Consider the following 15,177-nt stretch of genomic DNA (forward strand, 5'->3'; position numbering starts at 1 on the left):
GATCGTTTTGACAATGTTGTAGTCTGTACGCGAAAAAAAGTTAAGTACAACTTTTAAGGGTACCATTTTGTCATGTAAACCCTTAGATGGATCAGCTATTCTTTCAGCTACATTCTGTCACTGGCCAACTGGATGTTACATGTTATGAAGGTTTTCCATTGACCAAAATAACCAAAAAATAACCACCTCACAGGAACTTCATAATGCCTGTCAGACTTCATAACGTCTCTTTAAGCAGGTTTGGGGAAATGAGCGTTAATTAACCAGCACAATTTGCCAAAGTAATTAGAACCGTCTTTGTTTTCTGAGAACGAGTGGAATTTCTTTCCCGTTGCACATTTACAGTACGTCAGCTCTACTCAGAGGAAGCTGTGTGGTTTCATTATTATCATGACCCTGATCCAACTTCCTTCAGACACAGTCTTCGGTTGTAAGAAAACAGTATGAGAAAATACACGTTTCGTTAAAAACAAAACTTTAAAACATTAAGCAATGACATATTGATATAAAGCGACCATGTCAAAAGTAATACAATGAAATCAAAATGATTGCTGTATGTGGATTTTCGTCCATGTCTTTGGCTTTAGATCTGAGGTCATCTGTAGTGCTGCAGGAATGAGTCCTAAACAGGGCATTTTTGCTCTTCTGGTTCCATTGTCTTAAAGTCAGTGGGTTTTTGAACGGGTAAAAGACTGTAAAAATGCTACAGTGAAAAACTGTTCATTGGTTAACAGAAAGTTTCCTTACTATATACCGTAAATAACTGTGATAGATGTAATAGTACATTTAATGTAATTTTACTGTAAAATACCGTTAAATGTACAGTTTTTGAAAGTGAAAAAGAACAACTCCTTGTTTAATTTACAGTGAAAAAACTTGAAAAAATTGACATTCCGACAATTCCCTGCGTGACACTTCACATTTGATGTATTTTTGTTTAAATAACTGTTTCTTCATAGTTTTCTTAGTTTTTTTCTAATCAGTTATGTGCATAGGGTTTTATGTTACACTGTAAAACAATTCTAACCTCCCCAACTCAATATTTTCTAGTGACTAGTCACATCTACATTTTTCAATTGGCCCAAGTGAAATTCTGCAAATTGATCAAATTAAATTTGCAGAATTTCACTTGGGCCAATTGAAAAATTTTGATGTGACCAGTCACTACAATTTTTTTTACAGTGTACATTTAATGTTGTTAAATTAATGTTTATTGCATTTAAAAAATGTCATGTGTGTTATGATGGTGTTTAATGTTTGTCTGAATGACACTGTGCAGCTTCTGTTTATTAGTATTAACTATATTGTGGAAGAGCTGCTGAGTGGTGAGCTTTGATTGATCATGTGACTCTCATCACTGCTGTGATTGGTGGTTGTCAGTGTATTACAATGGTACAAAACAGATATTAATACTTCAATAGGTCAGTAAACTAACATCATATCAGATAATTAAATACAATTTATTACTGTAAATTTTAAGTTAAGTCTGTAAAAGCTCAAATGTTGCTACCATATTTTAGATGGACCAGAAATTTATGAGAATTGTTTCCTGCACATTGTTAAATCTATGCCACAAAAAAATGTAAGGCAGTTCTGAAGCAAAAGGGGTCCAACCCGGTATTAGTATGTGTACCTAATAAAGTGGCCGGCGAGTGTTTTTTTCCCTGATACCACCTGCATCCAAGTAGAATTAGCACACTAGTACATCACGATTCATTGCAATAATGTAATAACCCTGTTCAAATGAGAAATATGACCTCACAGGAATTTAAAATGCTCTTCAATAATAACAAACTACTTTCATTTTAAATATGTGTCACATTCCACAATCATCAGTTGCTTTTACAGATATTATAGATATTTCCAAAACACAGCTGGTGGGACATTTCCATTGCGTGTGCAGCACGAGCCGACGGTATCCACGTGCACGTGCACGACTGGGGCGTTGGGTTCCTCTCATGTGATAAGCTGTAACACTGACGACCTGATCGACTTCACACTGATCTGATTGCAGTCTGTCGATATGTGTCCTGCCTGGAGCTCAGCCTCAACACTGAGCTATAAATAACTATTAGAGCTCCCTGATAACAGTCACTTCTGTCATTTACTACGTGGTCATTTTAAATGATTAGGTCAAATTAAGTAGACTATATTTAGGGTGTTGTTTATTTCGTTTGAAAAGCTGATCATAAGAAATCTTTTTTGAAAATGATATTTTCCAATTTCAGTGCCATATCACATGACATTTGGGAAGATGCAGTCCTCCAATTTTAGATACATCCAAGAAGATTTGTGTGAAAATGGCCTTAAATAGCAAATTTGCTAGTTACCGTAGCACATTAAGTACAATCACTATTCTTTGTGCTTTGTGCCAAGAACAATAATTATATAATTATATACTTATATATCATAACAGAGTTGATTATTGAGCTTGAAGAGGCACTTATTACAGACATTTACTGAAATTAGACTGCACCTCTGTTTAACCATGTGACTGAACGATGAAACTGTTAAAGTATGATTTCACTTTTCTAACTTTAGTTAGTGTGTAATGTTGCTGTTTGAGCATAAACAACATCTGCAAAGTTAAAACACTCAAAGTTTAAAGCAAAGGAAGATATTTGCTTTTAAAGAAAAGGACTACAACAAACGTCTGGCAGGGACTACACGACATGCCTCCGGGTTTAGTGACATCAGCAAGCCTAAAATGTACATAAACCCCATCCCCCGGGAACACACAGTCCATGTTGAGAAGAGGAAAAGTTGTTGTATAAGAGTACATTTGTGAGTCAGCTCAAACTGTAGCATCCATCTTTTCACATGCAATAGAAAGTCACTCTGTGTGCATCTCACAATAGTTCCTATACTAGCGATTTATAGATTACCATGACAGAATCGGGAACATAAATGTATCAACTAACCTTTCAGAGACGTCCTGTTGCATTCTAGATGTTGTCACTTCTTCTTGAGTCTCTCCATCTTTGTCTGACTCCGTTTTAACATTAAAGACAGAACAGTTTCTGACATTTTAGTGTGTCTGCGTGAGGTAATCGCAGCTGCTAACACACGCGATCTCTTGAAACCCCGCCCTCTGCAGCAGCTCATTTGCATTTAAAGGGCCAGGCACAAAACTGTGCGTTTTTGCAAACCCTCAAAAAGTGACAACTTTAACATGCTATATAAAAATATCTGTGGGGTATTTTGTGCTATAACTTCACACACACACACACACACTGGGGACATCAGGGATTTATTTTACATCTTGTGAAAATGGTATTTTACCACCCCTTTAAATTAAAAGGAGAAAAATCTCATTACATAACAGGGTGAAAATTAAGTGCAGAAACAAATGTTGCATAAACGATGTATATTCTAAGTTGAACTAAGCAAAATATTATTTAAGTACAAAACAAATAAACAATCCAATAAAGCTATATTTATATACTGAAAATGATCCAGCTACATATTCTGTCCATGCAAAGTTAAACAATTTTTTGAAAAAAAGTTAAAAATAAAACAAAGATTATTTGAGTATGTATTTTATTTGAGTAAGAAAATGAAGTCTTTCTACTTCAAAATTTGATATTTAATTCATTGTGTTACTTGCCGTTTCATTGTAAATAATTGTGAAATGCTATATCAATTTCTACGTGAAAATCACATTTTATTTTTGTTCATGAAAACTTTTATTTAATGGGAATCAAATATATAATGTAGCGTATAAGGTTCGTTTTTTATTAATGAAAGTTAAATAAATATATACAAAGATTTAAAATAAACTCAAATTGTTTTCCTGAGAATTAACTAAATATTCTATCCACCCAAAGATATCATGTTTTAGTGTTGTTTATAACTAAACTCCCATCTGTGCGGATCCTGTTACCAATGGCTGTTTTCGTTTACACTGGTTATTAAACTGTTTATATAAATCTGATGTTTTCAGGTTTAATCTAATATTGCCTTTCCTGCTGCAGGGAAAAGTTGCCATGTGACAGATGCCATGTGACTAAAGTGACATGTAAATTGCATCATCTCACAATAATTTGAATGGTAAATAAAAGGCTGACTGGTTATACAATGAGTTTCCATCGAGGGCAACAGTTAATATCTGTTCCAACAGGTAAGCAAAGCAAAGAGTCCAGAGATCCATAAAACACAGATAGAGTTCATTAGAAATGAGGCGGATGTGGATGAGGTCTGACTGTCTACTTTGTAACTAAATAAAAACATTTGGGAAACTGTCGCCCTGTATCTGACCATTTCTGGAAAAATGTCAAGATAAGGAAATGTGAAAACAAATAAAACACCCACAAATCCTCTTTTAGACTGTTTATTGATTCAGTAAATGCATATAAATGATTCACTTTCCTTTAGAAAGAGACAATTAGACTTGATGATATGCTATACAAACTCAGCAATGAACAAAGTGCAGTCTAGTACAAATAAATAAATATTATTTTAACACAAAAAAAGGAAAGATGTTACAAAATAAGTTTCAAGTATAAGAAGCGAACAAATGAATTACCATTTCGAGCCAATGTACAACATTGCACCTATAGTTGTGCGATGAATAAAATACATACATTTACAGTTAAAGCTGGTACTTAGATTCGAAGAGTTAAAACTGGACTCTTTTCCTACAAATTCAAACCATAAACATTTGAATTACAAGGGTAAATCTGTACACAAATGATCAAATACTAGTTTAATCTCTTGTTCAGGCTGAGACATGCTAACAAAAGTGAAACTGAAATAAAATAAAAAACTAATGTCATTCAAATGTTATTTTTTTTAAACATAATTATCATAGTAGAATGTAAAAAAGCAGGTCTGGCTTGATCGCTCAAGCACTAGGCACTCTAGGGAATCAATCGACGAACAGTATAAAAACGTATCTGATATGCGTCACGCCATAAAGTACATGAATTATAAACAACAAATATAAACACTGTTTCACTTTGTCCCATCCAAAGATGCATAAAACACCCTGTTTTTATAACCTCGCACAGTGACCTTGTCGCCAGGTCTTAGAAACACACACACACACACACACACAAAAAAACACTCACAATCTATAACACAAATCATCTGAAACTGCAGTGGACAACATGAGAACTTTTAAACAGCCTTCAAAACTGCCAGCAGCATAAAAACAAAATGGTAAGACTCATTGCTGCACTCAGAAGATACAAATAATCTAAATGTGCAATTATAACGTGCAATTAATTTGCAGCATATCTTTGAAAGTGAGTGCAGAATAGACATAAATCAGCCCGCAAGCATCTGCGGGAGATCTTTGGTCTGTTTTAGTATCATCCTTCAAAGTTCAGGGCATATTCTTAGCGTCACTGTTAAAAAAAACTAGCCGAGACTAGAATAAAAAACATCTACAAGTGGTATCCTGTTACGTAAACAGGGAATAGTGTCCGAATAGGGGGGTGGTTGACAACATCACTTAGCCGAAAGCTTAATCCCTGCCACTGGGCTCTGATTTCTCTTCATACACAAAACGCACATAGAAAACATCCAACTCCATACTGGTACAAACCAAACGATACGTACATTATTAATCGTGAATTCATAGACGAATAGAAAAACCCAGGTGGCACTCAGTGTCCATTTTTTTGGGAGAAGGATGCACAGTCCTCTGTGAGAGGAAAAGAGGAAGCAGCTTGGCAGGAAACTCGTCCGCGCCGAGTAAAGCAATATTGCCGAACAATGTCACAGGCAGAGCTGAGGGGGTTCGTGGCACTCCATGGAGCATTTTTTCAGGTTCTGCGGAAGAAATGAGGCAGAGCATTTGGTTAATTTCTTGATCAGTTGGTCTACTCAACAAGCTAGCAGCTAGCTAATAGCATTTAGCAATTAGCATAACAGAAACTTGCTATTATTATAGCAAAAATAGAATTCGAACAATGAATGCAAGCTCTACATATTTTGCACGTCTTTCGCGTTTCTTAATCGAATATTTAGCTAATTTGACAATGTTTTCAGCTAATAATAACTCTGTTTACACCTGGCATTTTGATATTGACATGTTTTGGATGGTTAGCAAGCACTAAATGTAAGTACCAGATGTTAATACCAGTTATAAACAGGGCTTAAAAGTGTAATTCTACCGCCATTTAACACATTTTACCACATTCAAATGTATTCTGCAGGATTTCTGTAGATTCTGTCCACAAAATCAGTTCTTATTCACAAATTGCTACACTATTTAGCTAGTCTACATTATTAGGTTCTGCGAGCATTACCTCTGAAAGAGCAGCACTGAAACCACTTGTAGGTAATGTAAAAAACTGCGTCTTTAAGCATGGAAAAGATGAGCAAGAGACAGACAGTGACCATTTATTGAACAAATGAGAAAGCTGGAAGATATAAACATGAAGTAGTGTTTAACTACTGTGCTTGTAACACCTTTAAAGGACCCATATTGTAAGATTACAGCATAATCAGTTGTAATTTGGTTTACGTGGCCATTTTCCACCCTCTCTCTAAAATAAACAAGATCGCTACTGTACCTTTAAGACTTATATATGCAAATAAGGTTGGTTATGATTGGCTAATCTTTATGCCGTGGTCCACAATAACGTTCATCAGGGCAGGCCAAGTTGTAAAATACTGAATAGGTAATGTTATGTAAATGAAGGTTGTCTTATGTTAATTAACTTGTGACATTATAATCACCAAGACTTCTAATTGGCCCCTTTTTGCAGCGTAGTTTCAGTAAATAACTAAGTGACATTTGCATAAGATATAGTTGAGTTTGATTGGATGTCAACAACGAAAGGTATGAGAAATGTTTTCTTGTTGCGTTTGAAAGACTATACACCTATTTAAGAGAAATCCATTATACTTTATGGCCCATTTAAGGATGTGGTGCAAGTATGTGAATGTCAAGTTGGAAAGGTTCAACGAGGTGAAATTATTTAAAGAAGATAATAAAGAAACAGAAGTAGGAAATACTTACAGACAAGCTTCACTAAGCCAGTGCTGTAGCACATAAAGGTGAATGAGGAAGGATACATGGAAGGAAACAGGAAGAGAATGTGAAAAGGACGAAGCATGAAATGATTCATGTGTCACTATAGGGTTATGAGAGTGAAGATATGACACAGGTTATAGATCGATGAACAGTAACTGTGGCTCACCTGTGTGGACAGAGCGAGTGTGGTGTGTGTTGTTGAACACAGGGTCAGTTGGGCGGGCGTCACTTCTCTGATGGTCGGGTCATCTAGACCCTCAATGCGAGGCTTTTTGTTGGGTTCAGGGCTGGTGAGAGGGGTCACACTGTTTCTCCTTATCAGAGTGCTCGGGCCTCGCTTCACCTCCTAGTGAGAGAGAGAGAGAATACAGAAGAAGATATCAGAAGCTGAAATGATACAGCTTTTGTGTGTGTGTGTGTGTGTGTGTGTGTGTGTGTGTGTGTGTGTGTGTGTGTGTGTGTGTGTGTGTGTGTGTGTGTGTGTGTGTGTGTGTGTGTGTGTGTGTGTGTGTGTGTGTGTGTGTGTGTGTGTGTGTTTGTGTGTGTGTGTGTGTGTGTGTGGTTACCTCTGGTCTGTCTCTATGCGTGTTCACTGCCTCCACATTCAGAAAGATGGATTCAACCTTGCACCCTTTAAAATAACAAAAATAACACAATTAGTTAGCATTATACTTTTCGATATTATTCAGATTAGGTATGTCAGAGATAATAAGTTCAAAATCTTACCATAAGCCACTGGGGTCAGCTTCAGGACTGTGTGGAGTGGACACTTCAGGTATGGCATCTCATCTGCCAAAAGGAAATTAAAAGTTAGTATGATTGCACTTCTGTCACACTTTAGAATAGGGTCCAATTCTCACTATTAACTACAACTTGGGCTCAGTAAACTCCTAATTACTGCTTATTAATAGTTAGTAAGGTGGTTGTTAAGTTTAGGTGTTGGGTAGGATTAAGAGATGTATATGGTTATGGAGAATAAGGCATTAATATGTGCTTTATAAGTACTAATAAACAGCCAATATCCTAGTAATATGCATGCTAATAAGCAACTAGTTAATAGTGAGAATTGGACCCTAAACTAGTGTTACCTGCACTTCTACTGAGGACGGAAAAGTGTCAGCTGATGAAGATGAGGGGATGAATTTAAAGGGATAGTTCACCAAATCTGACTTTTTCTTACATGAAACACAAATAGAGACATTTTGATGAATGTTCATGCTGCTCTTTTCCATACTATGAAAGTTATTGGTGCAGTCACACTCATAAAACATAATTAAAGTGGTCCGTATGACTTCTGGGCTGGTTGAATAAAGTGCTTAGACTAATCTTAAGTTAGTTTTCTGATTTTTTTTTTCTTTAAGCCTAGTCACAACAGCTACATAAAAATGTAAATCTAATTTGAATCTGAAAAAATAAAAAGTCTAATTACCCCTTGGCTAACTGCCAGTTGGTCAGACTTGTTCCTAGGACATGGTCTTAACATAGAAGCTATGTTTATGCAACTGGCCCCTGAAGTCATATAATAGCTTAGTATCATGAACAGGCCAACGGTTTAAGAAAACAATCTTGCCCTCAATGACATCAAACCTGACCACTGTGAATCTTAAAAAGTACATAAAAAACTGTATTTGAAGAGAATACAAATATTCATGAAATAAAAGCCAACTTAAGTGTACTTAAAGAGAGTTTTATGTTTCTTAATAAAACACTTAAGTATACTTTATAATGATTGCGCAAGTTTGTGGTTCTTTTGTTTTGTCATGCTTTATAGAGGTACACATATTTTGATGTGATAAAGTTAAAATATGTTCTCAATTGAAACTTCATTGCCAATGTACATGACATAAGTTTCAACAAAGATGATATTAAAATATATTTTTGCAGTGCACTTTATCCATATTTCAAAAACAATAGAAGTAAATATATAATTAATTACATAAAAAAAATTTGCTTAAGTCCTACTTAAGTGGAACAAAAAAGCACTTGGAAGTTTGGCTAACTGCATTTAATATCAATTTAAACTACAATACATTTTCATTTAAATACAATTAACGTTACATTCAGTTTATAGGCTACTTAAGTATATTCTTTCAAAGTATATTGCTTAAGTGTATTTTCTCCATAATAATTACCCTTTTAAAGGTTTGCTAAAGTACCTTTTTTTTCATTCAATGAGGAGCAGAACAACAGCTTAATTTCAGTCTGTTCCTCACATGAACCTACAAATGGTTTCAGAAGTCATTTGGACTACTTTCGAAGCTCAACAGCGCTCCCACTCTCTTCAACTTCCACTTCCAATAGTGTGAAAAAGAGTATGTGGGACAATATGCTGAACTTCTCCTATTGTGTTCCATTGAAGAAAGAAAGTCATATGAGTTTGGAATGACTTGAGCGTTAGTATTTCTGCACCATCTATTGATTTAAGAAACTCACCTGCACTTTTATCCAGGAAGTAGGCGAGTAGGCAGCGCATCACAGCCTGGTGACAGATGACGAGAACGTTCTCCTGTCGTTCCAGTTCCATGATCAATGGTTCCACCCGCTGAACCAAGTCCTGATATGACTGGGGGAAAACACAAGCATTTCATTAACGGACACTTTCTTCTACTTTGTCATGAAAATGAAGGCGTTTCATCTGTTTGTACCTCTCCGGAGGGGTAGCGGTAGTAGTATTTGTCCTGATCTCTCAGAGCAAACTCTTCTGGAAACCTCTCCCTTACTTCTTCATAGGTCATCTCCTCACACACACCCTGCAGACACCATACACACGTTTAACGGAAATACAAATCGAGTAACGCAGCCGAAAAAAACAAAACCAGAGATGAATGCGTGAGAACTTACAGCATCAATCTCATTCAGGCCTTTCCATTGCTCGTACGGCACATTGAGGGCCTCGGCGGTTTGGATACTACGACGAAGCTGGCTCGTCCAAACCTTCAAGTCCTTCAAGTTCTGCTCCTCCACAAAGTCAGCAAGCGCTCCTGCAAACTACAGAGTGGGACGATTTATTATTCTGGGGAGTTTGGACACATGGGTAATTTAGTACTCTGTACTAGAACGCACTGTTTTTAAACTTTACAAATACCATCCTTGGCACCAAACTGAGCTTCAAGGCAGAACATGACTGTTTATGAAGGCTTGCGCAGTTATATGTCATTTTAAAATGAGGCAAGAGCTATTAAAAAGTAATTACCCAAGTCGTACCTACGCATGTTCATTCTTTTCCGAGATTTAAGAGCATAGTACCTTTCGTCCACGTGTAGACAGCCCAGAGTCTCCCCCCAGTCGGCCCTGCAAGTTGTGTTGGCTCTCGCCGTGACGGCACAAATAAATAGACCGCGGCTGCACGTGGATGTTCATCAGGTAGTAGACGATCCGACTCTGGATGTGGTCTTGAATACGGTTGACCAGGAATCTGCGGCCGACGTCAATCACTTTGATGAAAGACAAATTCCTGAGGATAATCAAGGGAAAGCGGGTTAAGCCAGTGATATTAAAGACACAAAGTCAGCGCCAAAGAAAGTATATAGGTGGTGTACCGGTCATATTGGTCAGGGTCAAGCGGCTGATAGTTCACTCTGTAACATTCAATTCTTTTCTTGAAGTCCTCCACGGCATCCGTCTTGTTGCAATCTTGGTAGTCAGGACATGACACCTTCACTTCCTGTTTAGGGATTATAGTAATGTTCAGAGGTTTTATATATATATATATAAAAGGCTTTGATTATTACTAGTTATCTCACTAAATACAAACAATCTTTATCATACGACTTACCAAAATATTACAGGCGATTACATTTGGGTCCTCACAAACGGACTCAATGAAGAAAATCTGCAAAGTACATTTGTATTAGTGGTCGTCTTCATCACTGTAACTGTCCTCAAAAGCAATCTTCAGGAGAATACGACTGACCTTGAAGCCATTTTCGGCGCCAAACTCCAGGATTATATCCCGCCGCTCTCTGGTTGTGTTTGTAGCGTCAAAAACCTGTGGAAAGACACGGCCGTGATGATTTACTCGTCTTTTAGCGGGTCTAAACTGTTTATGCATTTGCAGCAGATACTTACAGCCACTTGACCTTCCTCTTCAGTGAGATAAATCTTGACATCTCTCAGAGCGGCCAAAGCACACTGCCTGGGGACAAAACAAAATGAAATTACTCTAGATATCCATTTATATATGGATTACTCCATATATTACTCCATATCTATCCATAAAATTACTCAATATATATATATATATAAATGATTTGAAGAAGAATTGTGTATAGTATGGCATTGTGTAACTTTAGCACACAACTCACTGTCGAATTTTTACGGCATCCTCATTGTCTGATTTGAAGAAGTCATAGGAGCTGAAGTGTTTCACCGCTTCTCGACGATACTCGCCAACATTAAAGACTAAAAATACACACATTCAACAATTTAGAATTCATGTAAAATGTTACTATTGTGTATAGATGAAATAAATAAAGCAAATATATATATACAGGTGAAACTCGAAAAATTCAAATATCGAGCAAAAGTCAAATCTCTAAAGCTAATTTCAGTAATTCAACTTAAAAGGTGAAATTACATGCAAAGTGAGATATTTCAAGCCATTTTGATTATGGCTTACAGCTTATGGAAACCTTTTCACTATATTCTAATTTTGAATTTGGGGTTTTCATAAGCTGTAAGCCATAATCATCAAAATTATAACAAATGAAGGCTTGAAATATCTCACTTTGCATGTAATGAGTCTATATAACATATTAGTTTCACCTTTTAAGTTGAAATACTGAAATAAATTAACTTTTGCACAATATTAAAAATTTTCAAGTTTCACCTGTATAATATATATTATGATAAAATCTGTATATATATTATGATATTGGTGATAAAATGGTGATTTTGTACCTTTTGTGGGAATACCAATCCAGTTGAGGTAGCGTGTGAGTTTCCTTGAGATGTAGGTCTTGCCCCGAGCAGGAAGCCCGACCATCACTATCACCGTTGGAGGGTTAGCCAGGTGAGGGCCTCCATGTGCTGAAATACAATGAAATACATGGTGACACTTTGCTGAAACAACAGAAATGCCATTAGCCTAAGGGTTTTAAAGGGTATGGACACAATTTTTTCTTTCAATCTCACTCCAGTGGTTGCCTGGGAACCTGTTAGCAACCCTCCTCGCCAGCCAATCAAACAGCACAGCCATGTCATGTGGTCATGTGCGCACAGAAGCATTTTAAAAACTAAACATTTACTACACTTAAATGCACGTGCACATTCCACGCCGCCGGCAGAAAGACGTTAACCGGGTCAGACGCAGATAAGTCTCACTTTCTCGTACACACACCGACATATAAATCCTCTAGAAAGTAAATGTTTGTGAGTATGTCTTGTGTTTAATGGAAATTGCCACAAAATATATGTATTTACGCAGTTGTGCATTAGGCTAGGATTCCAGCAATTTGTATATTTTGATTGTGTTTCTACTTCATCATATCCTTTATGGGTTAGAGTGATCCCTTACAGGGAGAGAGAAAGGACACAGCTGTTTTTCTCATTGAATTATTGATGTCCATTGGCAGGTGGCCACGTGAATGGGCAGTGTGAACCAGCGCAGTCGGGGTTAATCCTTCAGGACATCCTTAAGAAGATCCTCAAACTCAGCTCGGTCAGCAGAGACAGACAATCATCTTATTAGGCTTTTGTCCACGTACACCGAGCAGACAGAAACTGCTCATGTCTAGGTCATGATTCACCCCAGAATAAAAATACATTTTAATTCAATTATATAATTATATTTTTTTAAGCCTATTTTTTAGAGCTAATAACATTTTAGACATGTGTTAATGTTATTTGACAGTTAAAGATGTTTAACCCCAAATTTAATTTAATAGTGTGTGTGTGTGTGTGTGTGTGTGTGTGTGTGTGTGTGTGTGTGTGTGTGTGTGTGTGTGTGTGTGTGTGTGTGTGTGTGTGTACTTAATTATATTTCGGGGACAAATTTGTACCCAGAAGTGACCAAAAACCTTCCTTTAGGGACGTCCTCATAATACATCTGGCATAAAAATAAAGTACGTTTTTTTTTAAATAAAAAAATGCAGAACGTTTTCTTGGATGGGTAGGTTTAGGGGTCGGGTTAGTGTAAGAGGATACTATTTACATATCCATTTAGCAAACATGTGTACGTGTGTGTGTGTGTGTGTGTGTGTGTGTGTGTGTGTGTTTATAATTCTCATTATTCTTTATATTCTCATTATATTCTGCTATATATTGTAAAACAGATATTAAAAAACACTGTTCTGGATCCTTTTTTTTTTTTTTTTTTTTGCATAAATTCAAGGTAATACAAAAATACTACCATGCCAAATAAATACTTGTACAATATATCATTAAATAAATGATTACAATCTGATTATTTTATATTGGATCCGTTTTATCTAATAAAATGAAATGCTATATTATATTATTATACTTTAATTGTTCACTTTCACACATCCACACACAAAACGTGAGTTCTTGTGTATATTATTGCAGTAAATGATGCCTAAGGGCACAGTGATATCATTGACGCAGCAGATATTAAAATGCACTTGTAATTCTATAATGACTCATTCATAATAAGCATCTGCCACAGTCACGCTCACGCCAATCGCAGGTAAATATATTCGACCAATCATAGCCCACAATGAATGAAAAACGTAATATTCCCACATTCCTCTGTCGAATCCCCATTCAGAGCTCGATTCAATGCATGATGTCGTCATCAGTGTACCATTGAGTTAGGAAGTCTTTACAAAGGCGATGCGCGAGGGTTTCCATGACAACCGAATCACGCGAGGCTCTTAGAATCGAGAATCAAGAATGTGCACAGAACCAGTTAATTCTGTTGTCATGGCTACCCGATGACCATCACCTTAAACTGTCACTGTTTCAATGCACATGCAATTAAAGTGCTCGTGACAGTTAGTAAGTGGCATGCGCATTTATATATTAACCAAATATTTCACTTTATTACATGTAAAGTGCGCTTTACCGTTGAAAATAATAATCTTATACTAGTCTTATTCTATAACAACTACTACTAGGCTTACTAGTAATAATTGTAAGAAACATTTATGGCAATAGTATACTGTGCAGTAGTTTTGTGCTGCTCACCATTCTTTAATATGAAAGAAAAAGTGAAAATAATCTACTTACGTATGCGGGGCATTGAAGGTTTGTCATCCTTAGAGGGAATCCAGATTTTTTGGATCCTGTTTTGAGTCAGTTCCCTTGGCATTCCTTTGGGATGGGAAAAAAATCAGCAAGAAAACTGCGGAAGGAAACACCGGCTTCGGGAATTCCACACCAAAAAATAGTTTAGAGAAAATAAACAAAAACGTAAGAATTAAGATGCTCTTCTTTTGTAACTCTTCTTCTTTAAAAGCTGTTTGGATATTTGTATCGGTTATAATGTAGAACACCACCTCTCTCCGCTTTCCGGTAATCTCTCACATCACGCCTCTCGTCTACTGCGCATTAAATACGGAACCGGCAACACGCGGGGGTGACGTCGCTGCGGAGGCGTGTCTATCAGCGAGCACGTTCACGTGCGCCACCCTGCGGCCAAATGCAAAACATTGGTTAAAATATAATAAAATAATTATACACAACTATGGTGTTCGTAGTCATCCATGCGTTTTAATAATACGAAAATTATTATTTTTATATTACATTATTGTTTTCTGGATGCTAATGATATAGAAATCCTAATAGTAAAAGGGAAAGAAAGGGAGTGCTCAAAAGCATCAAAGATGCAGGTCACGCATCGAGTGGGCATCCCCACACATGCCTACGTGCGGGGAGTCACTGCATCAATCCACCAATCTTCATCCATAAATCCCTGAAATAACAGCAAGCACCTTCAAGCTGTAAATCCAATTGGCTTGTTGATTTTTTTTTTTTGGTAAATTTCCCTTAATAAAAGTAGGTAGGTAACGGTCAATTGTAATTGTAAAATTATATGGTATTCGATTGTATTTCCGTATCTGTAAAAGGGATGTTAGTTTTTAACATGTGAATTAAAAAGAAATCAAATCAAATTTAATGAACGTGCAATGTCTAACGTTTATTGATTTGTAGGACATTTAAAGCAACCGTGATTTGAGAGAAATCACTGTTTGCAGTAGCCTACGCTATTTTATTCCCAAATTATAGCCTAT

At 36.5% G+C, this 15,177-nt stretch overlaps 1 protein-coding gene across 3 annotated transcripts; it reads right to left on the reverse strand.

The window, feature by feature from the left end:
• Positions 1–4,314: 4,314 nt before the first annotated feature.
• Positions 4,315–14,489, reverse strand: pfkfb3 (6-phosphofructo-2-kinase/fructose-2,6-biphosphatase 3). 3 transcript variants are annotated; one of them, XM_079623611.1, is made up of 17 exons: positions 14,174–14,473; positions 11,885–12,013; positions 11,290–11,386; positions 11,054–11,120; positions 10,899–10,973; positions 10,761–10,817; positions 10,525–10,649; positions 10,232–10,439; positions 9,827–9,973; positions 9,631–9,735; positions 9,419–9,548; positions 7,712–7,774; positions 7,552–7,616; positions 7,152–7,331; positions 6,971–6,993; positions 6,255–6,305; positions 4,315–5,775 (listed from the first exon to the last, which is right to left on the reverse strand). In XM_079623611.1, exons 1-17 carry the CDS (start codon positions 14,253–14,255, stop codon positions 5,769–5,771), a joined length of 1,611 nt encoding a protein of 536 aa, XP_079479737.1. In that variant the 5' UTR covers positions 14,256–14,473; the 3' UTR covers positions 4,315–5,768. The 3 variants fall into 3 exon arrangements, with proteins under 3 accessions (XP_079479737.1, XP_079479739.1, XP_079479738.1); XM_079623613.1 differs by lacking the exon at positions 6,255–6,305; XM_079623612.1 differs by lacking the exons at positions 6,255–6,305; positions 6,971–6,993 and having other exon boundaries at positions 14,174–14,489.
• Between the last annotated feature and the right edge of the window lie 688 nt (positions 14,490–15,177).

The sequence above is a fragment of the Phoxinus phoxinus genome, assembly GCF_949152265.1.
Source record: "Phoxinus phoxinus genome assembly, chromosome: 9".
Taxonomy (NCBI): domain Eukaryota; kingdom Metazoa; phylum Chordata; class Actinopteri; order Cypriniformes; family Leuciscidae; genus Phoxinus; species Phoxinus phoxinus.